The 24,318-nt window shown below is 40.3% G+C and overlaps 1 protein-coding gene across 25 annotated transcripts in view; it reads left to right on the top strand.

Annotated features, from left to right (window-relative positions):
* Positions 1-24,318, top strand: part of LTBP1 (latent transforming growth factor beta binding protein 1) — a gene marked incomplete at both ends in the record, with an annotated part of 334,198 nt that overhangs the window by 116,244 nt on the left and 193,636 nt on the right. For 23 of the 25 annotated variants that reach the window (XM_084234387.1, XM_084234407.1, XM_084234393.1 and 20 more), the window contains one exon: positions 20,056-20,295. In XM_084234387.1, the coding sequence (XP_084090513.1) occupies positions 20,073-20,295 (223 nt within the window). Of the gene's footprint in view, positions 1-20,055; positions 20,296-24,318 lie in introns of those variants that run through there. The other 2 variants (XM_084234386.1, XM_084234397.1) reach the window with 1 other exon arrangement.

Raw genomic sequence — 24,318 nt, forward strand, 5'->3', positions numbered from 1 at the left:
TCCAGTGCAGGACAGAAGCTAGCTTCAGAGCATGGAAGACCAACTCTCCCTTCTCTGTACTATTATCTCTTTGCAAAAGAGGGGCAAAACCTTGGAGTGATGCCTGGGTGAAGGCAGATGTAGCTGTAACAAGTACAGAAGAGAAGCTTTGGAGACAGATACTGATGCATGGGATGATTTGCAAAATGGAGCTCTTGAGAGGAGGAGCATTTTGAAAATTGAGACAAGTGGGGGAGGAGTCTGGTCCTGGCCTCAGTTGGGATGTTGTCGTTTAGGACATGAATGATAGAATAAACCTTTCCAGGGAGAAAAGAAAGAGTGGAAGGAGAAATCGAGTTTGCTGAGATGATCTTGCGATAGCTGCTGATTGATGGGACTCCCCTGGGGCAAAGCTTTGCAGATGGACAGGTTGGGCTCTGGGAGGGAGAGGAGACTTGTCACCATGCATTCTACAGCACTGAAAGCCTTCCCTGCATGGAGACTGCCTTCATTTTGTCACATGCAGATAGGCATGTCTTTGAGACTAGCCACCCACCAATTCAGTGGGTCCTGATGGCAGTGGCAGCCAGAAATGATCTTATAAGAAGCTGGTGAAAACTAATGCAGAATAATTTGGCACTTACAAGGATGACTAGGTGTGATGAGAAGTATGATAGTAAAGCTTCATGCTTATCCCCCTGTAAAATCAAGCTCTTGAAGCTTGGTCACCCACACATAATTTGGCATGGCAATCAGGAGACTTGAGTCATTTCCCCAGCCATATGGTGGTTTGGATGTTAGCAGTAACATTGGCTAGAAGAACATCACTCACTCTTCAGTAATTCCTAGTAAATTCTGTCGGCTTAAAAGCATAGACAACAAAGCAACAGCATCTTGGTGAGTACACACTGACAATTGAGGAAACGTTCCAGTGAATGTGGGTGGACACCAGAGATTTGTCCCACTGAATGCCTTAGAAATCCAGATTCCATTCAAGGATAGGGTATAACATATTTTAGAGAAAGTTCCATGTGCTGTCTTGCTGTGGCCACTGTGCCTGAGTTGGCGAGCTAGGGTAGGTGATATATTTTATCAAAGAGTTGTTTTATCACATCCCAGTCCAGGAAGGTGTGTGGATTTGACCATCTCTTTTCCTCCTGATGGCTCCACACCATTTAAGATAGCTGAGACATGATAGCCCTGGATCAATCATAAACATTTCCAAGAAACTGATCCAGGTCTATGAAAATATGGAGGAAATCTGGAGTGAAGGATTATGTGTCTCAATTCCTTCATGGGCAGCCTTTCATGCCAGAGAAAGAGGTTTTGATCCCAGGGTCCCCATATTACACAACAGATTAATCCCAGGATAAATATGGGTGTTGAGACTAAGTTCAGGTTATTGAGAAATAAACACCAGAAAGGCTCCAGAATATTCTGCAATCAAATAGTGATATACTAGGGAAAAATAACAGGAATTCATTTACAGTGTGCCTGGGGAACACTACAAAGCAACATTTTGGGAGGAGAAAACCTGCTTTTGGATAAGAGAAGAGATATGCTACCTGCTTAGAGGATTTATGTGCTACACACTGAGGACTACACTTGGTTTTACTTCTGAATGGGAAGCTAGTTTCTCGGCATGCATTTATTAGAGTTGAAATTAGTCTTGTTTAAAAATAAACAAGATTGTACCAAAAAACTACTGACGAGATCTTCTAAAGGGAATTAAAGTAAAATGCTTTGCCTTCTCTTGAGTTAGTCTCCTTACCAAAGGGCCCTCTTAGCATCGGAAATGACCTCCCTGTGGTAACTCTGTCCTCACTTTGAGGTTAAGATTCAATACCTTCCTTGCATTTTTATGACATTGCTTAAGGGACTCTTTATAATTTCTGTGCTTTTACCTCAGCACTGCTTTTCAATATTTACTTAGTGTTAGCCCTTTGTGAGGTTGAAATACACCTAAGCTAAACCCCAGCTGCCCAGATTTCTTTTGTTTCCCATCCAAAGGATGTCACAGTTAACACTTGGCTAGAATAGGGGAGAACCTTCCTTCCCTAAGAGCTCATTATGATACAGTGACACTTGAATAATTCTTCTGACTGGCCAAGTTTAAACCTGAAATACACATGTGTGGATGTGTATAGTGTCAGTACATGCACATTCATGTGCATAGAGTCAATCCCATAGACAAATGTGTGTGTGTTACTTAGTCACATTTTGGAACTGAAGTTTTCCATCAGAGCAAGTATTCACCAAGAAAGCTCTTGCAGCTCTAATTGTACTTCAGTTTTGCTCTTTCAAGGTTGACGTGGTGGTTCTTGTGAGAAACATCATCATTACTTAAAAATCCCTGTCCCCTCATGATCCCTGGGGATTGAAACCCACTTAATGTCCACAGAGGCTGCTGTCTGCTCGGAACCAGCAGAAACCACACTTTCAGCCTACACTCCGTACACAGTCAGCCCCACAGAGCAGACGATTGCAGAGTAATTCTCACTCACAACAAAATCTTTTGTTTGGTATTTTATTTCCCTTGTCACTCAAGAATAATACCTTTTAAAAGCAGTAATAAGAGGAAAATATATAGCAATAGAAGCTCACATCAAGAAACAAGAAAGAACGCAAAGAAACAACCTAATCTCGAAGCTCAAAGATCTAGAAAAAGAACAACAAAAAAACCCCAAAACCAGTAGAAGAAAAGAAATAATAAAAACCAAAGCAGAAATAAATGAAATTGAAACTAAAAAAACAATCCAAAAGATCAATGAAACCAAGAGCTGGTTCTTTGAAAAAATCAATAAAATAGACAAACCCCTAGCCAGGCTCACAAAGGAAAAAAGGGAGAAAGCACAAATAAACAGGATCATCAATGAAAGAGGAGAAATCACAACGGACACAGCAGAAATCAAAAGAATAATCAGTAACTACTATGAACAGTTATATGGAAACAAGTTCAACAATCTAGAGGAGATGGACAAATTCCTACAACTCTACAATCACCCAAAGCTAGATAAAGAAGAAATAGAACACCTAAACAGACCAATTACAATTAGCGAAATTGAAATGGTAATAAAAAACCTCCCCAAAAACAAAAGCCCAGGACCTGATGGATTTACAAATGAATTCTACCAAACATTCAGAGACGAATTAGTGCCTATCCTTCACAAACTCTTCCAAAAAATTGAGAAGGAAGGGACAATACCAAACACGTTTTATGAAGCCAACATTACACTAATACCAAAACCGAACAAGGACAACACAAAAAAGGAAAACTACAGGCCAATCTCCCTAATGAACACTGATGCAAAAATCCTCAATAAAATTTTAGCTATCAGAATCCAACAATGTATCCATAAGATAATTCACCACGACCAAGTTGGATTCATTCCAGGGGCACAAGGATGGTTTAACATCCGAAAATCAATCAACGTTATCCAACACATCAACAAAAAGAAATATAAAAACCATATGATAATATCAATAGATGCTGAGAAAGCTTTCGACAAAGTGCAACACCCATTCATGATAAAAGCCCTTGAAATTCTTGGGATACAAGGAACATACCTCAACATCATAAAGGCCATCTATGACAAGCCAACAGCCAGTATCATTCTCAATGGTGAAAAGCTGAAAGCAATTCCATTAAGATCTGGAACAAGACAAGGATGTCCACTCTCACCATTGCTTTTCAATATAATACTGGAAGTCCTAGCCAGGGCAATAAGACAAGAGAAAGACATCCAAGGAATCCAAATAGGAAAAGAAGAAGTCAAACTATCACTATTTGCAGACGATATGATATTATACATAGAGAACCCCAAAAACTCCACAGAAAAGCTAATTCAACTCATCAATCAGTTCAGTAAAGTGGCAGGATACAAAATCAACACGCAAAAGTCAGTAGCCTTCCTATACACAAACAATAAATCTGAAGAAGAAGAAATCAAAAAGACCATCCCTTTTGTTATTGAAACAAAAAAAATCAAATATTTGGGAATAAATCTAACAAAAGAGGTAAAGGACCTATACAAAGAAAACTATAAAACACTGTTAAAAGAAATAGAAGAAGACACAAAGAAATGGAGAGACATCCCCTGCTCATGGATTGGAAGAATAAACATTATTAAAATGGCCATCCTTCCAAAAGCAATATACAGATTCAATGCTATTCCAATCAAAATTTCAATGTCATTCTTCAAAGAAATAGAGCAATTATTGATGAAATTCATATGGAATCACAAAAAACCCCGAATAGCCAAAGCTCTCCTGAAAAAAAAAGAAGGGAATGGAGGCATCACACTCCCAGACTTCAAACTATACTACAAAGCCATAATCATCAAAACTGCATGGTATTGGAACAAGAACAGACATACAGACCAATGGAATCGAATAGAAAATCCAGAAATAAACCCACAGATTTATGGTCAACTAATCTTTGACAAAGGAGCAAAGAATATGCATTGGAGCAAAGAAAGTTTGTTCAATAAATGGTGCTGGGAAAACTGGGTCGCTACATGCAAAAGAATGAAGCTTGACCACCACCTCACACCATACACAAAAATCAACTCAAAATGGATTAAAGAACTAGACATAAGACCTGAAACCATAAAATATATAGAAGGAAATATAGGCGAAACACTACGTGATTTGCACATCAAAGACATCTTTACAGACACATCACCCAAAGCAGTGATAGTGAAGGCAAAGATAAACAGCTGGGACTACATTAAATTAAAGAGCTTTTGCACAGCAAAAGAGACAATAACAAAAACAAAGAGAAACCCCACCAACTGGGAGAACATTTTTGCACCCAACACTAATGATAAAGGACTGATCACAAAAATCTGCAAAGAGCTGATGAGACTCAACAACAACAAAGAAAATAATCCAGTCAAAAAATGGGCAGAAGAGCTAAAAAGAAACTTCTCTGAAGAGGAAATGCAAATGGCCAACAGGCATATGAAAAAATGTTCAACATCACTTGCCATCAGGGAAATGCAAATCAAAACTACCATGAGATACCATCTTACACCAGTGAGAATGGCACATATTAAAAAAACTAGCAACAACAAATGCTGGCGAGGGTGTGGAGAAAAAGGAACTCTTCTGCACTGTTGGTGGGAGTGCAAACTGGTCCAACCACTGTGGAGAGCTGTGTGGAGATTTCTGGACCTACTAAACATAGAGCTTCCATATGATCCAGCAATTCCACTCCTAGGTATTTACCCAAAGGACACAGAAACATCAATTCCAAAGAACACCTGCACCCCTATGTTTATAGCAGCACTGTTTACAATAGCTAAGCTTTGGAAACAACCCAAATGCCCAAAAATAGATGACTGGATCAAGAAGATGTGGTACATATATACCATGGAATATTACTCAGCATTCAAAAAAGATAAACACATGCAATTTGCAGCAACATGGATGGCGCTGGAAGGGATCATGCTCAGCGAAATAAGCCAAAAAGAAAAAGAAAAATACCGGATGGTCTCACTCATAGCAGGAATCTAGAAAACTTAAATAAGGGACCAGGAAAATGAATAACTATAAGATAGTGAAAATCAAAATCAACAAAAAACTATGAACCAGAGACACTTTTAGGGGGGCGGGAGGGGAGGGATTGGGGTCAGAATGGGGGGGCTGCAATTGTATGGGGAATATAACAATAAAATTTATTTAAAAAAAAATAAAAGATATGGACTATAACCAAGATGAAAATGCATACATTGTGCAAAAATGAAAAATGATGTAAAAAATGTATAAAATAAAAAAAAATCTGAAAAAAAAAAATAATACCTTTTGTGTTTCAGTTAGGTGCTTTCCCGTCCACATATTGCTTTTATGTAATTGTAGACATTTCATGAGGACAGTTATCAAGTGTGCGTTAGTGTGGTTGGATAGGGACAGAGAAAAGCACAGACATTTTTGTTAATAATAAACCTCTTGATCTATTTAACTTTTTAAATGGCATTTTATTCATACAATAATAAAAATGTAGGTCTTATTATTTATGCAGAATTCTGTCTTCCTCCTTCCTTCCTCTTAGTTGTGATGTTCCTGTGGGAATAGCAGGCTTTATCAGACCACTGGCTCTGGGCTTGGCCTCGGGGCTTGCTTTGCCTGATAGGGTGTGCTGGTTCTGAGTAGGGGCTGTAAGAGACCTTGCAGGGTGCTGTTCTTCCTTCAGTCATGAAAAATGCATGTGTCTCGTCTGCTTATGTTCCAACTACTTTGACATCTACTGAATTTCTTAGATTACCCTTTCCTCAGGGCAGAAGTCTTACTGTTTTCTTTTTTTTTTTTTTAAGATTTATTTATTTATTTATTTAGAACTGAGGTGTAGGCCAGAGGTGTAGGGGGTGAGAAGATTCACCAGAGACAGTGTGGGGAGCAGAACAGGCAGATCTACTGAAATACACTGCTGAGGGGGGCAGTGGGCAAGACAGGAGAGTTCTGCTGCCCAATGTGGGTCAGCTCCCTGACTGGGGATTGAACTTGTGTTGCAGTGGCTGGCAATAGCTTGATAGTGTTGAGATTTACCCCTGTGCCACCAGGAGGCCCTGAGAATCTTACTCTTGAAAACAATCTGTGCAGGTTAGTTGTTAGTCACACTAGGGCGGATAAGACTTTTAATTGGACAGGATACATAGAGGTAAAATTACTGTTCCAGACAACTTCACCTTCTTGCCATGTAGACTAGAAAACAGGTAGGCACTTGACCTAAGAAAAATGGGTCAAGGCTGGCTGGCTGCCCTTAAGGTGGCCTGTCGGGAGAGCACTCCTGTCAGAGATGCTATTGAATCAAATTCGATTAAGCAGAAGCTATTATGAAGTTTAGTGGTTCTGGTTGAGCAGGAAGCAATGAAAAGAAGTAGAATACCAAGTAGAAAAACAGCCAGAGAGACACTCTGTCATACTAATTTTGGTACAAGAAATAAGTTCAACAGCATTTTCTGAAAATGGGGATAAAGGCAACAATATACATCACGGGTTGTGGCTTCTTAACATATTCCCAGTTACTGAAACAATGTCCAGCTTTCCCTGAGGTCTCATGTGACTGGCTATTTCTGTTTTCTTGAGACTTCTCTCTCCTTCATTGCTCTGTAGCTTTATTAGTCTATCACATCACTTGGTAATGTGCTCTCCCTTTCCCTCCCCTTGCTTGTTTTGTAGGCATAGAACACACATTCTATTTGTATCCTTCCCTCCAACAGCTGCATGTCCTGATACTAGACTTGTGGAGAGGGAAACCCCAGCTGCTCAGTTTGCTTCACTCCCTTTATAGATCTCACTTCTGTCCACACACCCTTCCTTCTAAGAAAGCCTGGGGTAGGTGGAGATGGAGAAGAGGCATGGGTGGGTCATTCCATCAGTTCCCCAAGATGATGGATAGGGCTCAGGAGTCGTTCTGCCTGGCCTGGGCTTCATTGGGCCCTAATGTAGCACCATATTTATGCCTGAGTACCATTTAGATTTTTAACAGAAGCATTTTCAGGTCTTGTAAATTGTTCCCACATGGAATGGAGAACATCCAGTTTTAGTTCATTAGTGAATGTGGACAGAAAACTTCTCAGCTAAATGTCCCCAAATCCCAGCATGCCTTCTGTTCTTCTTTCTGGTATAATTTTTCAGTCAACCACAAAGGAACATGTGTGTAAATATATATCAGGCATGCTCTACCATGTCCTGAACATGGAAATAGAACAAAATTAGATAGCTCTTTTAAAAGGAGTTTTTGAAAGACTCTTAGTGGGGAAAGTGACTCATGGTGTTTCTTGTCAGAGATCCCAGTTTCCTAACCCCACCTTAATATACCTCAAGAACATGTGTATGAAAATTCCTGCTGGAGGTATTGTAATTACATTCTTGTCTGTGTCAATCAGTTTGGAAATTTGAATGGACGCTCATCTGTCTCCACCAACGACACTAGGTGGACACCATCTTCCTCTGCTGCCTTACCTATGTAATACTGTCAGTCACCGTGCTAAGTGCTTAATATGCATCAACCCAACACATTACAGTTATTCTCGTACATGGTTTGACTATTTAAAATGTACCCTATGTGTTATCCATAAAGTTTAAGTTAGGAACCCAAATAAAATGAGTTAAAAATGGCCAAAACAGATACTAATCATTGAAAGGAGCATCACTTGAGCTGTTTCTATAAGCTATTTTAGGTCAGTATCAAGTCATAATTTGACTATATTTAAAAGAAGAATCAATCCATTTTATTATATGTAGATCTTTTATGACAGTAATTTTTAAAAACTATGTAAAAGAACTACTGGTAAGAATTGCTTAACTTAACAAAAGTTATTTAAATATAGACTCTTGATAACATTCAGAGTCAAGCAGTTGATTTGAATCTGGAAAATATGTAGGAACCAAGGTCCACAGTAGAATTTGACTTTATTCTAGAGCCTTTTATAATTACAATCAGAAAACTGAATGTCTTGAGGTGAAATATTCCCATGATGGGGTAAATGCCACTACTTCTTAGAGTTTTTTTCCATAGTTGTTAAACTAAGAGCTAATCATATATAGTGATATGCTCTTCCATTTGTAATGTATTTCACAGTTATGAATGATGTTTGCATAATTTCCTGTGGCAATTGCTACAATCTTGTGAGGTATATGGGTGAGATGGCATTCTTTGACTCTTTTTTTTTTCCACTCCAGATTTCAGCATTTGGAGGGTCCAGCCAGTGAGTGGTTTCACTGTATCCCATGCCTTTGAATCTCTGAATATTTGTTTCTTTGTCACATAGAAACCTTAATACTTATTCCATAAAATTTTTCAGAATGATGTTAGATGAAAGATTTAAGATTTCTAACATACTGCCAAACAGATAAGCTATACTTAATGTGTTTTTCTTTATCATCCCAGCCTTCCCAAATAGTGTCATAAAATTTCACAGTGTTACTACAAGTGTGGGAGAGACATTGGGGTATTGAGGAAGGAACAAGGGCTTGAGCTCAAATCCCATCTCCACTATTTCTAAACAAAATGACCTGGGTCAAGTTTCTGATGGACATCTCTGTAATTTCCTTATCTGTGAAGAGGCTGTGATTGTAACTTACAGGATTCTGGTTTATAATTGAGCTCTTTGGTTTAGTAGGCACACAATGTATGTCTCATGAGCCCGCCAATCATATAAGCAATACTCTGTACTTTTAAAACAGCCCACCAATTCTTTTTCTATGTTCTTAAAATCTAGACAGAAAGAAAGCAGAGAACAGGGATGTGTGTGTGTGTGGTGTGAAACAAATGTCTCCAAACTTAGTGTTTTAAATCAGCAGACTTTATCTTATAGTTTCTATGGGTCAGGAAATCAGAAGTATCTTAACTGATGGATTTTGGCTCAGGTTCTTGAGGTTGCAGTCAGGGTCTCGGCAGGGGCTGCTGTCATCTGAAGGCCAAGCGGTCTGGAAACTTTGTCCAAGGTGGCTCACACACATGGCTGTTGGCAGGAAACCTCAGTTCATTGACAACCTGCACTGCACCACAGGCTCCAAGAACTCTCACTGCATGATACCTGGCTTGATCCACTGAGTGAATGATCTAAAAGAAAGACCAAGATAGAAGCTGCATTGCTTTTTATGACATAAGCTGCAAAGTCACAAACCATCCCTTCTGCTTTATCCTATTCATGATTCTCCAAGACCAACCCATGCTTTAGGGGTGGGGGCAGAATTAGACCTCATCTTTTGAAGAAGGATATATCAAAGAACTTATAGACTGATCTTAAAGCATCATGGGATGCAACAGGAGAGGCTTGATCTTGATGAGTTTCAGTGGGAAAAGAGGAAGTTTAAAATGACTAACATGAAAAGAATTAGCTGACAGCTGGAAAACTTAGGGGGTAATTACACATCAGTAATTCATTTTTTATTGCAGCTAATCACTTAGGCTTTATCACATGATACTGGAGCATAGCTAGATATAATAACTCCAAGAAAGGGGTATTTAGACTAAAATCTTTCCTGATGATGAGATCTGTTGAATTTGGCAGTAGTCCCTTAGGGTCATTTGATGGCATCTTTGAATCCTGAGCCAGAGAGCCGTTTGTGCTGGGGGGAAAAAAGTAAATGACAGAATTGGTATCCTGCAAGCTTGGATTACCTGACTCTATAATTTTAATAGATGAGACTGAAAAATGCCAATTTTCTATATAACTGATTGCTTCAACAGATTTTTTTTTTCAATTGAATTCATTCAGTTGCAGAGTTGTTTTGGCAGTTGCAAAAATGTTCAGACCTGTCCTTGTTAGTGCTTGTTCAAAGAAATGCATTCAAATGTTAATATTTCTGTTTACCTTGGGTTTTCATCACCTGCGCATATACAAAAATGGAATCCGTCAGAGGCACATCAAGGTGTCTACTTCCGGCCTGGCACTTGCAATGACTGAGATGCCTGTACAGGACCCAGGGCATTTGGTTTCCTCTTCTGCTCCTTCTCTTACTGTTTTTTTTAAAAGCAGAATTAAAATTTTGTAAAGTGCAGCAGCCTTTTCCTTTCTGTCTGCCTTTAGTGTTGGAGGGAAATTTCCAAGACCCCTTATGAAGGTAACAGAACCCTGATGGCACTCACGCTTTGAACTGTCTGTGACCTGCAGTTATTAGTTAAATGAGTAAAACTCACTTCTCAGCTCAGTTTATTAACAAATGGCATTCTGGTGTTCATACCACCTTTGATCTTTCTTCATTTCCTCCCCTGACTTGTTTTCCACACATTCCCTTTCACCTGGTACTCTTTTCCCTTCCCAAAGAGGGAAAATTGCCAGGCAGGAGGTTTGTAACAAAGAAAAAGAGGATAAGAATGCAAAATGTTTACTTTGACTTGATGGAGGCTCAAAGAAGTTTGGAAAAGTAGAGAGATGCACATCAACAGAAGTGTGCATACAGAGCCAGGAGATCATGGAGGGTTGTAATGTTGGGTCATGCCTGGGGTGTGAGAACCATGGAGGGGGAAAAGGTAGCTTAATTAGACCAGCAGGACCAGAGGTAGGGAAAAAGGAGGAATGGTTTTCTTGGGGTGGAAACCTCAGGGGTAGGAAGTCAGTGACCTTTGGACACTGGGCCTGGCTAAACTCTAGCTTTCTAGGGGGATGCTGCAGGACATGAGGCTGGTGTGAGTCTAGGTGGAAAAGGACTTAATTTCCTTTGAAGCAGCTGGGCTTTGTCAGAAATACCTGGCTTAACAATGCCCCAATTTTAATACATGTATGTATGTAATCCTAATCCTTACGGTACGTGGTAGGGATTATCTGGAACCCCCATGAGAATTGGTTCACCCTTAATCAAACTTCTAAATAAGACATGAAATGTGTTCCTTGGTAAGCAAAGAGCCAAGTAGATATCTGTCCTATTAGTCAGACTTGCTTTTCCACATACAAATAAACAGATGTCATTTATGGAAATGGTGAGTGATAGACTGATAACAAATGCCTCCCTTTACTTTGGAAAAACAACAAATGTGGGGATAAATAAGCGCTAATTCTGTTTCAAATTTAAAGGACAGAAAATTTGAGTCATGTAAAACATATCTAAGTCACTGCTTCGGTCAGGAACCCATGCACAGTTGCCAGGCTGTACGAGGCTCAGAGCTGGGAGACGGGGCGGTCACCCTCCTCTGCAGCTTACTCTCCGGAGGCCAGGGCAGCGGTGAGGTCCTTCTCTGGCCAGGTGCACATTAGTCTCCACTGCGCCCGTGTCCCTGGTGTGGAATCTAAAGCTCAGTTGCTAAAAGGACCAACATAGCTTCTTTCAGGGAATTAGAAATATTTCACATGAAAAAAATTGCATCTTTTAAGTGGTATTTCTTTCTTGGGAGACACACTCTTAGAGTAACATCTTGAACCTTGATGCCAGAAAATGAAAGAAAAAACTCCCTGGGCAAACTCACTTAATTCTCCTCAAGTGTGGACCCAACGACTGTTAGGTTATAGGTCCTGGCTGTGAGTGGAAAAGTAGTTCTGGGGAGCACCTGCTCCCTCCCTCCCTTTATTCTGTTCGTGATAATTTATGAGCTGATATAAGTCCTGTCATCTGGGGGATGTTTCTTCAGCTTTTTAGAGACAGCATTTCAAATAGCCCTGTTCATTCTGAAAGGGATGACTTTCTGGTGTTCAGGACTGGGAGCAGAAAAGAGACTTCCAGATACATTCCAGACAGGCGGGTGGAGAAAGTGGCCAAAGAAAAGCCGTGAGCTGGCCCCCCTCACAGACATCAGCACCAGGATGCAGGAGCCCGTCCCTTGCCTGCCTCTGATTAAATGTGGTGAATTTGGCAATTGTGGTCACCTCCTTCCTTGACTATGTGCTCAAGGACCAGCCCTGAACTTCGCTGGCCTTCCTGAAGGGAGCCTAGACATTTGAATCCCCTCAGGGTCTATGATGTTAAAGAAAAATATTTGACCAAAAAAAAAAAGTTCAGAAAATGAAAGTGTGAAATAGCCTTGGGTTTGTTTTGCTAGTTCTTCACTTTTATTACCGACTGTATTTTCCTTTCCCCAAACTCTGGGTCAGATCCTGCTGAGTGAGTAAACTTGTTGGTAAAAGTGAGACTCTTTTGACTGTAAAACATATTATATCTTCAAACATGTTTGATTTTGTTCCAAGGATAAAAATAGGACTTGTTCTTATATTTTTAGAGAAGAGAACTTATTATTCTTGGTATTTAAAGAAGGAAACCTCCAAGGAGTAAAAGGAAAGATTAAAGTAATCCTATAGTCTTAAGAGATACTTTCTTTTTTTTTAAACTGAGCACTATGTTTCATCTATCAGAACAATACAGTGAAGCAAGCATTTTTTCTGTTGTATTAGAGACAAGAGAACTGAAGTTCAGAAGGAGTTAACTAATCTCTGTAATAGTTCTGAGGGGAGATGGCATTTCAAGCCACGTCTCCCATGGAGAGATGGTTCAGTGGAACATGTAGGCTCAGATCCTGCACAGGGAACCACTTACCAATCAGCTGCCCTCAGTTTGCTTGGCTGTAAAATGGGAAGAGGAATTAAAATGGGGAGAGGAATTAAAATGGGGAGAGGAACATCTGGTGTCAAGTCCTCCCCCATTCAAATGTTTCAAAGTGTACTTTTAAAAGTCCCACTGAACACAGCAGAGTGTAGCTGACAGCCAAGACTCAAGTTGAGAAAATGTGTGGCTCCAGGTGAAAATCTTTGTCCTTAAATCTTGAGTCAAGGTAAAACTACGATGGAACAAGTGAAACAGGAAATTAAACTTGACTCCTAAAATAAATGGAAATTTAAGATGAAATCTGCCATATTTATTGTCAGAACTTTATTGTTGGCCAGTCCCCAAACTGGGGACCAAAATGTTTATCTCTTTTGGGCAGATTTTAGGGCTGAGTGGAAGTTTACTTCAGATTCACTTGTAGGTTCTTAATAGTGTTTTTTCAAGTTCCCTAGTTGTTCTTTGCTTAAGAAGGGGAAGCACTTCTTAGTAAACTGGAAGTACGGTAAAAATTCAATTCCTTACACATCACCATAAATTTTATTTATAATTATAAAGGAAGTTGCCACCATGTATCATTGTGATTTTTGCACAATATGTTGTGAAATTTGGGGAGCAGATAATTGTTTATCTTTTGAAGAAATGCTTGAGAAATGTCTACTTCCTGTTTAACTCTTCTCCCATTGGCATGTTTAATTAAAATTTTTTACTTTTGACTGTTTTTTTGGCAACATTTTAATGATTTGGGGGGAAATGTTTTGTAACAATTGCAGGGTTTACTGAATCACTTGTGCTTTCCATTCATCTGAAATTTTTGACTAAAACATTTCTCGCTGACAAATATAGCATATAACAAATGTTTTGAGGGTAAAGGTTTCCTAGGAGTGCCCTTTATTTTTATCACTACGGTCAGTTACCCCACATTTAATATTATTTAAATTCCTGTCAGGGAAGTTTGTTGATTCATTCAATTGTTACTTCTTGACCATGTCCTATGAGACATATGTTGGTAGAGAATAGTGAACAGATACATCCCTCATGGGATTTTCTCCTAGCAATAATCAAGCACTAAGTGTATAAAGTACATTTATCACAGGGGCTATAAAGCAGGTTATGGGGGATAGATAATATCTGAGGGTGCTGTTGTTTTTTCAGGTAGTCAGGAAGGCCTCCAGATAATGCGGCATTCCAGACAAGCCATAGAGGAGGCGAGGGAGAAACTGAGTATATCCAGGGAAGAGAATGCTAAGCAGAGGGAAAAGCAAGTACAAATACCTGAGACAAGAGTATGCCCAGTGTTTGAGGAGTAGCATGGAGGCCAGACTGCATGTTTCGGGGCAAGTTGTAAGAGGTGAGGTCAGGAAGCTCACACTTCGTGGAGGGCTCTGTGACCTACTGGTTCATATTCTCATTTGGATGGGAGCACTGTGATTTGAGTGACCTGCATTTAAAAAGGAGGCCCTGAGTGATGTGTGGAGAAAAGACAAAATATGAGAGGGCAGAGGTGAAGCCGGGAGTCCAGTTCAGACACTGTTGAAATAATCCAGAGACAAGCTGATGGTCAATTTGCCTTGCAGGAGTAAGAAATTGTCCCCTTCTGGAAAGGGAGCTAACAGGATTTGCTGTCTTATGTATCTTGAATGGTCTCAAAATATAGACTGACCATTTTCGGAGATGATATCCAGGTTTGGATGTGGGTACAGGAAGAATCCGCTTAATTTTGGTTCCATTTTGCTTTAAGATAGCCTTTAAACATCTACCAAGCAAAGGCCCATAAGCATTTGCTATCTGATGAGCAACAAGCACTTTAAGAAAGTCAGAATATATCTAGAAATTTCTTTTATATTATTGATTTACTATATTCTTCTCTGTAGCCTCCTAAGTATAATATGAAAGGAAATCATATGTGTGAGAGAAATGAGTAACTGACAGTTTTCTTCAGTGAATGTTTACGGTACAGGTAAAAGGGAGGAACACTCTTAAATGGTCTTTAATTTACATTCACCTATATAACAACTGCTTTCTCTTTCTACCTCTTCATTTAGTTTCTCCAACCTGAAGAAATCTCAAGAGATGGTGCTGGAATGTAGCTGTAGAGATCTCATTTGAGCTTGTCTGTTGGAGAGTTTTCCATGACTGGGGCAACCCAATGAAGTCATAGATTTGATATTAATTTCTATATAGCACCTTTCTCAAGGAACATAGTACTCTGTGGGCATTGCTTTAATAGTCCAGGAGGAGTTCAGCAAGTCTGGAGAGCTCAGCAATTAAGTCCTGTTATTCTAAGCATTAGTTAATACTTTTATGATTTGTCCTTCAAAAAATTCTTGGCTTTGGGGCAAGCAATGGATTGCAAGTGGGAGAACAGGCTGTTAGCTCAGTTTCTCTCCATGTGACCTGTATATTGAATCAGCCTTGAGGTCTCTTTAACAGGCCCTGGTTAACAGACAGGGTGATGGCTTTAAACCACTAAGAGTTGCTGCTCCATTCTGCAGAATAAGGCCTGTGCTCTTCGGCTCTGCTGTTTGAGTTGGAAGACACTGACGTGCTGTGTCGCATTCCACAAGACGGCGAGGGGCTGTATTCCTTCATGAGATCCGATGTGATGCTTGAGCTTATTGTATTTACTGCCTTGGCTCCCTCTGCCTGAGTCACATCCTCATCTAAGGACTGAGAGATGGCAGCCGTGCTGTCTTCTAGACTGAAGTCCATTTGTCAAGACAATTTTCATATTTAAAAATTTCTCTCTCACTAATGATGGGGAAGCAGAAATGAAAACTTTTTCCATTGGGAGGGTATCAACTTCACTTTCATCCCATTTGCCATTCACTCTGAATATCTGTGGTTTGTTTTAAGCTGTGTGCCAGTGCCTCTTCTCGGAGGTATAAATTCGCACGGGGTCTGGCAGGATCTGCAGACAGGATGTTGACTCTTGAGTGTCTTGACTGACGAGGAGGCCCAGTAGAGGTGCTGTGAGGCTCCAGGCGATCTAGGTTTCTAGCCAGAATTTCTAAAACCCAGGGTTTGAAAATGCCTGCTTAAGATTTCTGGGATTGATTTATCGATAGAGATCTAAAAATTTTTAAGCATTTTGTTCCTCAGAAGAACCAAGTGTGGAAGCTGTGCCAATAATTCCCTATTAACTCCTTGCTGGTCTCACTTTTGCTTCTTGGGTTTAATTCTTAATCAGCTAATAGGTGCCACTAGGGATGATCTTCTAGCATGGGTTTGACCTTGGGCTTCAGTTTCCTCACTGGCAGGGCAAAGCATTAGACCAGGAGGATCTGTGTCGTCCTGTGAGTCCCTGTCTCTGTGGGACAGGCACCCTGGCCTCCATGGAGACCATTTGGTCATTACATTTGCTCCACATTTATTATATACCCAATGTCCACAAGGCACCAGGGGTCCTTGAGTGCTAGTTTATTTAAGGCACTTTAGGACAATGCCTGTTATAGACTAAATCACCTGAAGGCAAGGTCGTGGCCACTACTGTTAAACCCCCACTGAACTCTGGGGAGATGAGTGGTGTCGTCTTCAGCTTGTCACATGTGGAGAATATGAACCGCACAGCTGCGTGTCTTAGTTTTGTGTACTTAAAAACTTGAGCTCTTTCCATGATACCCTTGAAATGTGGAAATGGTGTTGAAGGAGTAGGGTTGGGGGAATGTAATTTTTTGATTTTTAAAATTGAGGTATGATTGCCATCTTACATATTAGTTTCAGGGTACAGTGTAATGATTTGAGATTTGTATATATTGTAATCATCACAATACGTCTAGTTAACATCTGTCACCCTACAGGGTTCTCATTTTATTTTGTGATGAGAACTTTTTAAGATTTAGCAACTCTGAAATGTACAGTGTATTATTGACTAGTTACTGTGCTGTCGCTGACCTCCCCATAATTTATTGATAAGTGCAAGTTTGTTCCTCTTAGTCCCTTCACCCAGCCTCACCCTTTCACCTCTGGTAACTGCTAATCTGTATCTTTTTGTTTTGTTTTGTTCCTTCATTTGTGTTTTAGATTCCACATAAAAGTGAAATCATGGTTTTTGTCTTTCTGACTTATTTCACTTAGCATGTTACTCTCAGGAGTGTATTTTCTAATGCATTCAGTATTTATGGGGTTCCTATTAGAACTATAAATGACAACGTAGTGTTGAAAGCCCTTGGGTTTTTCAGTACTGATTTTGAGATTGATGTAGAAAACAAAAACTAATTATAAAGAAGAAATAAATGCTAAGTGAAGACGTAAGAGGACTGGCAGAGAACACAAGTGTCTGCTCTAGAATTAGATTACTTTATAGCAGAATGCTTGTAAAACACAAGGGGAAATATGAAATAAAATGTATCTTCTGCTTCCAAGAAGATGTGAACATTGTAAAAATCAGAATTAAGTCATATGAAACTGTCTCTGCCTTTTGAAAATCCAAATGATTCCAAGCCAAAAGAAATTTTTTTGGCGAAGAAATATAAGTTTTTAAGAACAATAGGTCCAGAGAATCTCAAGTGCTTATGAAGTGACTACTGTAGTTGGGAGGTGAAATGGGAACAATGATTAAGTGCTTGCTTTCTTTGGAAGTCTCAGTTTGCCGAAGTGAGCATAATTTAGGTGACGGTATGAGCATCTGCATGGCAGCTGCTGGTTGCTACAAGTTAATGCCAGAGAAGGCAAAATAGTTGGCACACCAATTCTAACTTCATTATTGCACCAAGAGCCAGAAAAAATAGAAGTTTATATTCTTTTGAAGTGAGATGATGTTGTCTCTTTTTTTTTCCCTGGGCTACACACACATACACACACACACATACACACACACACAATCTGAAGATATTTGTAAGCATGGTCTGACAATTTACAGTGTAAGCTTTTTTTTTTTAAATGCTACTGTTAAAAAAATTGAACTAGGTGAATTTTCTTTGACTGGGGACTTGGCATTCTATTGCCTTTTTTTTTTTTAATTTTTAAGGTATACTCCCAGAGAAAAATGTAGATGTCATATTAACACTTAAAGTAAACGTTAACAAACAACTTCTTTAACTTTTTTTTGGAACACAGCCACACCCATTCATGGACATACTGATGCTTTCCTGCTATCACAACAGAGTTGAAGGGTTGTAACAGATTCCTTCAACCCTAAAATGTTTATTCTTTGGTCATTTCTAGAAAATATTTCTGGATACCATTGTGCAAGGTGCTGGAAGACCTGGCTGGCTGCTAGGATGTCTGCCAGCAGACTTTGTGTTCTGATGTCTGGTGTTAGAACCACTCACCAGGGAGACATTGGAAGGAACTGATGGTATTTCTCTTCTGGAGAAAGCCATTTCCTTCTTTCAAGTGTCAGGGTCACCCCAGGTTGGTTTCTTCCAGTCCTTTCTAGCTTAAGCTTTCTTTGGTTCCATAACAGTTGTCTGTGGGTACCTGAATGACTGTTGTGAGCAAAGAGGCATTAGATTGTAAGACCATGTGGAGGTGAATTAGGAATAAAGGATAAAAATAATTGCGAAAACTTACCTTCCAGCTCATAGAGCAGTATTTTTAGACTCTGCCCTTAGCTGGAGTGTGTTGACTTGGTGGATAATGAGTTCCTCGTTACTAATGATGTTCAAGTAAAGGTTGTATCAGAAGATCTTTGAGACCCCATCCTAACCTTGAAACTCTAATGGCTTCTTGGGTGGGGAGTCTTTGTTTCCAAGCTCAGATTTTGTCCACAATCTAGTGTTGAGGGCATATAGAGGCCTCTTGGATGATTTTCTGAAAATATAATCCTGGTCAAACCAAAGCAGTTCCCAGGGGGAGCTGGTAGGAGGGGTAGCAGGGGAAAGGCTGAGCAGAACCATGCTCCCCTTTGGCCACAGTGACAACAGGTTGCTTCCTCTCATGCTCCAGCCTCAAGAATGAACCAGTGTCTTTAGCTGCTGCTACACCTGAGCTTTGTGCCCTGGCTTCTAGAGAGAGGGATGCGACAGGGGGCATATCACAGATGTGGGAGTCAGAATAGGGTCTCCAGATTGCACTTTGGCAGAGAATTTATATTGAGACCTGGCTTTGAATGGCGTGAGGTCATACATTCTCTGTGCAGCTTTGCTGTTCCAGGACAAAAAAAAAACAGCTGTAGACACTACATAAACGAGTGTGCCAATAAAACTTTCTTTACAAAAGCAGGCAGGGCCAGGTTGATCCCCATACAGACACTGGATCCAGCGCTGGCTAAGAGTCATCAGCTCTATTCTCATGTTTTCGAGGAGAGGTGAGGTGACACGCCCAAGGTCATACCGTGGTGAAGCTGGGAGTGCAGCCCAGAGCCTGACCTTAAGATTAATGCCCCTTTTGTGATGCTGTGCTGCCTCTGCTGTGCAATCGGGTAATAGCACTTGGCTTTGAAGAATGAAAGACTTACCTGTTTCAGGTAACCCGTGACTGACAGCAGTGAGAGCTCCAGGATGGTCTTTTAACAGAGCCCACCCCCCCCCCTTTCAACCCTGTCATCTGACCTCACTTTTTCTTAGATGAGCCCCATGCGCAGTAAGACAGAATAATCGTTGCATATATTTAATGTGGAGAAATAGTGCCCCAGAGTTGTGAAAAAGAAATGGGCTCCTGCAGCTGCGTCACAGGATTTGATCACTTCAGCTGAGAGTGCCAGGAGATTTGAGACAGATGTTTGCAGACATGCCGCATGCCTTAAACATTTCCAGGGGTCGGGCTGCAAGTAGTGACTTAATAAGTGGAGAGACCGGGCAACTACCGCAAGGAGGACACAGGAGTTGATTCACCGCTAGGTGCTCGGCCAGCCCCTTGCGTTACATCTGCCTGTCAGGGGTGGCCCTGTCATCTGTGGTGCCCTCCGTGCTGCTCTTTGTCTGCCCGTGAATAAAGTGCAGCATTGTGGTTAGTAATCCCACTCCAGTGACTCGACTTCAAATGTGGTTTGGAGTGCATCCCAGAGTTCTGTTTGCTAAGCTTCCTACTCCTGTTTCAGAGACACCACTGGATACAGAGCAGCGAGCACTGAAGGCTTTCCTCTTAAACCTGTCGGGCTGTGGGCTCTCTCTTTCCCTCTCTTGTTCCTTTCTTTTCTTTTTTTTTTTTTTTAAACCTCCCAAGGCAAGTTCATGGATACTAAGCTGATGTGTTTGTTGTTCTTTTTCTCCCTGCCTCCACTCCTAGTGAGTAACCACACTGGCCGCATCAAGGTGGTCTTTACTCCGAGCATCTGTAAAGTGACCTGCACCAAGGGCAGCTGTCAGAACAGCTGTGAGAAGGGGAACACCACCACTCTCATTAGTGAGAATGGTCATGCTGCCGACACCCTGACGGCCACGAACTTCCGAGTGGGTGAGTCCTCCACGGTCCCTCACTGCCCTTCCCAGATGGAGCTTTATGAGTTTGGAGCGTCCAGACACCCTGCCATTCACTCTGCTCTCTGCTTGAATGAGTTTCTGTCTGAGTCCAAATGTGCTGCTTTCAGGCCATCTTTAAAATGACTCTCAGAATAATTTTGACCCTGATGGTTGGTTTCTTAGAGAAATGGCAGCTGGGATGTTGCCCCTTACTGCTTATCATTTGTGCAGCTCGGTGGTGATGGGGAGATATTAGTAGCTCAGAAGGAAGTGGGGTTTAGGTGAAGACGCTTAAAGTGCAACGTGGATTGAGCAGCTTCAGACTTTTTCTGCTCAGCGATAAGTAAAGTTTATGTTAGAGTTGACACATTATAAAATTTGAATGTGGTTCAATTTATGTTTTTACTTCATGAATAACCAGGCTCTGAAAAAAAATGAAAATTGTCAGAAACCTACATTTTGATCACAGGAAAGGGAAAAGGTTTGTATCTTTGGCCAAGTTTCTACGCTGCATCAAAAGACTGGATGAGGAATTGATACATGACATGGATTTGGGGAGAAGATAGGCTAGTGGGTTGCTCTCAATGCTCCAAATCTTTTAATCTTTTGTAATTAATTTGAATATGAACTCTGGTAGTCACTGATAGAAGAAAAAGGCTTTTTGCTCCTTTTAGAACTTTCGTTTCTTTTTCAGTTTTTTTTTTTTTTTTTTTTTTTTTTTTTTTTTTTTGTAAATGGGGAAAGCGCTGTGGTCCACGCGCTGCTGTCACCCTGCCATCCTGTCATACAATACAGCATTTTTGTCACGGAAAAATGTCTTTTATTATTTTCTTGAACAATTATGGTTTTCCGTGTGTACTCAAATAATCACAGACACCCACGTTACTTTATGAGTTACTCTGAATAACCCAAATGTCAGACAGATAATAACACTGGCTAGATCTGGTCTTTTTATGGAATATTGCTGTTTAGTCTTGGGAGTATGTGTCTGGAGGGGTAGGAAAAGAGGTGGTGTCTATTTCAAACTGATTTCCAGCGAGACAAAATATGAGAGGACAGCTTGAGGTCCGTACTAGCTCTTTGATGATCCTCCTGCTTTATTGTGACTCCTAATCCTTTGATAGTCTGTACTTGGAAAATACATGTGCCCATAGATGCTATTTAAAAAGGGCATTGTGAATTTCCTGGCCATGATATGGGCACTTCGGGAATATTTTTAAAAGATTTGAGCTGTTAGGTGCCAAATGGCACATTCTGCTTAGTGGGGGCAGAGAGCCGAGTCTAATGAGAAGTGTGCTGAATGATCGGGGAACTCGATTCTTTACTTTTTTTTTTTTTAAGATTTTATTCATTCATACAAGAACCGGGGTACAGGCCAGATGTGTAGGAACTCCATTCTGATCCTGATCCTGCCCCCAACCAGCTAGTTCACAGGGTGCGACAGCCAATTTTTTTGGATATCATTTTCTCTCATCTATAAAACAAATGGCTTATATTTAGTGACCTGTACAGTTCATAACCAAACTCTTTTATTCAGTTAATAAATGTTATTATTTTCTGGCTCTTTGGGGATGGCTGCAGACAAGGAGGGGTCGGAAGCAGGCAGTTCCTAGTAGCCTGTTGTTGCATTAATGACTTTTCCCATTTGGTTTTTTTGATCGCCTTCCTTATCCTCATGCTTTCCCTCCTCTGTCATCATCAACAATAATGTCTGCTCCTCCTCTTTGATTTATTATAAATCTTTACAGTAGGAATGACAAAGTAATCGGCTGGGTGGTAATTTGTTGGCTTACAGTGTATTCATTTTGAAACTAAATACTTGAGGGCTCTGAGAAACAGAGGAAGTCTACTTGTTAAAACATGCTACACACTTTCCTCTTTGGCATTTAAGCAGATGTTTAGGAACAGGATACACATTGCCCATTCAAAGTATATAATGGAGCAGAAGGAGCAGAATTATTTACAGAAGGGTTGGTGGAGTAGTTTTATGAAAAATAAAAGGGTGTGAGAGAGCAGAGCACGGGGGGATAGAAATAGTTTCACATTGAAAATCATGGGATAAATATTTATATCCTGAGCTATTTCTCTGACTTTTTTAAACTTTGCTCAAATATTTGCTCCTCTGTGGGGCAAGTTTTACATTTTGTTATTGAAGAATGTTCATTCATAGAACTTGGAGATTGTGATTCTTAAGGAAGATGGGACATTTCAGAATTTGATTTTTTTGAGGGGGACATATAACCTTGGATCTTACTGGTTCAATATTTTATTACTTACAAAAAGTGATTTTCCAATTCACCTATTTTCTTTTGATAATAAATTACAATATGTTCGATCTTTGACAAGATAGATATGTAAACGAAAAATTGTATAGTTTGAGGAAAATTAAAAATTGGTAGTAACTTGTTAGCTTTTCTCTTTGGCCTCTGATATTAAGGGTATTGAGAGGTGGGGGCTGTCACATTTGTGTGTAAAGGGCCCCAGAATAAATGTGTTATATTTTTCAGACTTACTTTCCAAGTACTTGCCTCTCTGGCAGTGGTGAAAGTGGCCACAGGCAGTGTGGACTGGAGCGGGTATGGTGGTTTACAGACTCTGCCCCTGGGCTACGTTTGACTCACATGCCTTTGCTTGCTGACTGCAGATCCCTGCTCCAGTGGGTCAAACCAATACAGGGAAAACCTTTTGGACTTGAGTGTTAGGGCACTTGAGTTAAGTAATCCTGTTTGGTAATCAGAATAGTAGAAATAATCTTGAACATTGGCACTGGTGATTTTCACTGTGTTTTGTTTTGTTTTATTAAGAAAGTAGATTAAATGCTATTATCATCATTTTATGGATGAGGAAAACAGACCTAAGTGGTTTGTCTTAGCTGCACAGCGAGTCAGTTAGCAAGGACTAGAACCCAGAGTCTCCCATGTCATGTTGCCTCACCATCCTGGGCTGAACATGATGTATTGAGGGACAGGTGAAGGAGCACCTCAGGGTTCTGGGTTATGTGGAAAGGTAGGTGAGACGATAAAGATACATCACTGCCCTGAGTTTGAGTCCTGGCTTCATCATGGCCATTGGGCTTGTTCTGGTTCTGTATCTTCTGCAGCCCAGGTCACTGATCATCACATGATGCAAGTAATAACAGATACGCAGGGCTTCATTCTAGAGCAGGCATAGGGATAAAGTTGGCTCCTTCCTGTTGCTTCTGTCTTTCTGTCTGTGGTGACTGTGAGTCTTGCCAATCAATCAGATGTGAGAGGAAGGTGCTTTATTTTTTTAAACTATTAAGCATGTAGTCTCTGTTCCTTTTTTAAAATTTATTTTTAATTGAACTAATATTGGGGTACCCCCATCAGGTATTGCTGCCATAGTGTACCATCAGCAGCTCACCCACATTCCACCACTACAGACCATTGTACTTTCTTCCCTCTTGTTCTTACCCCTTCTCCACCCCTTCTCTCCCTTGGTGTCTTAGTTCTGTAGTCAGTTTTCAAGGGTTAGTTTTCAAGCTTGCCTTTATCTGATTGTTAGTTTAATTACTTTATATTCCACATACTAGTGACACCACCAGTATTTATCTTTCTCCTTCTGACATTTCACTCAGCATCATCCCTTCAGCTCCAGCCATGTTCTGCAAATGGTATGAGCTGTAGTCTCTTCTTAACTATTCAGGGGGAGAAGTCATAACTTTTGCCAACTGCGACTTTAAAGGGAGGCCTGAATGAAGATGATAGCCAAGGGAAGTGCTCTGAGATTCTAGAATATACTAATTTTTATGGATGTGATAATGGCACAATGTGGAAGGACAGTTATATCAAGTGATATTTCCTATAAAGCAGATTTATAATTAGAATAACTTCCCTTGGATGACATTCTGAGTTTTGTCTCCTTGTTCTCTGTGTCTTTGCCTTTCTAAAAATTGGAAACATATACTCCCATTTGGGTGGGCCAGCAGGTTAACCATTATTGTTTTAATGGATTCTTTCCATTTCATAGGAATATAATGAGGATGACCTTCTGGGGT

This window comes from Talpa europaea, assembly GCF_964194135.1.
Source record: "Talpa europaea genome assembly, chromosome: 6".
Classification (NCBI taxonomy): domain Eukaryota; kingdom Metazoa; phylum Chordata; class Mammalia; order Eulipotyphla; family Talpidae; genus Talpa; species Talpa europaea.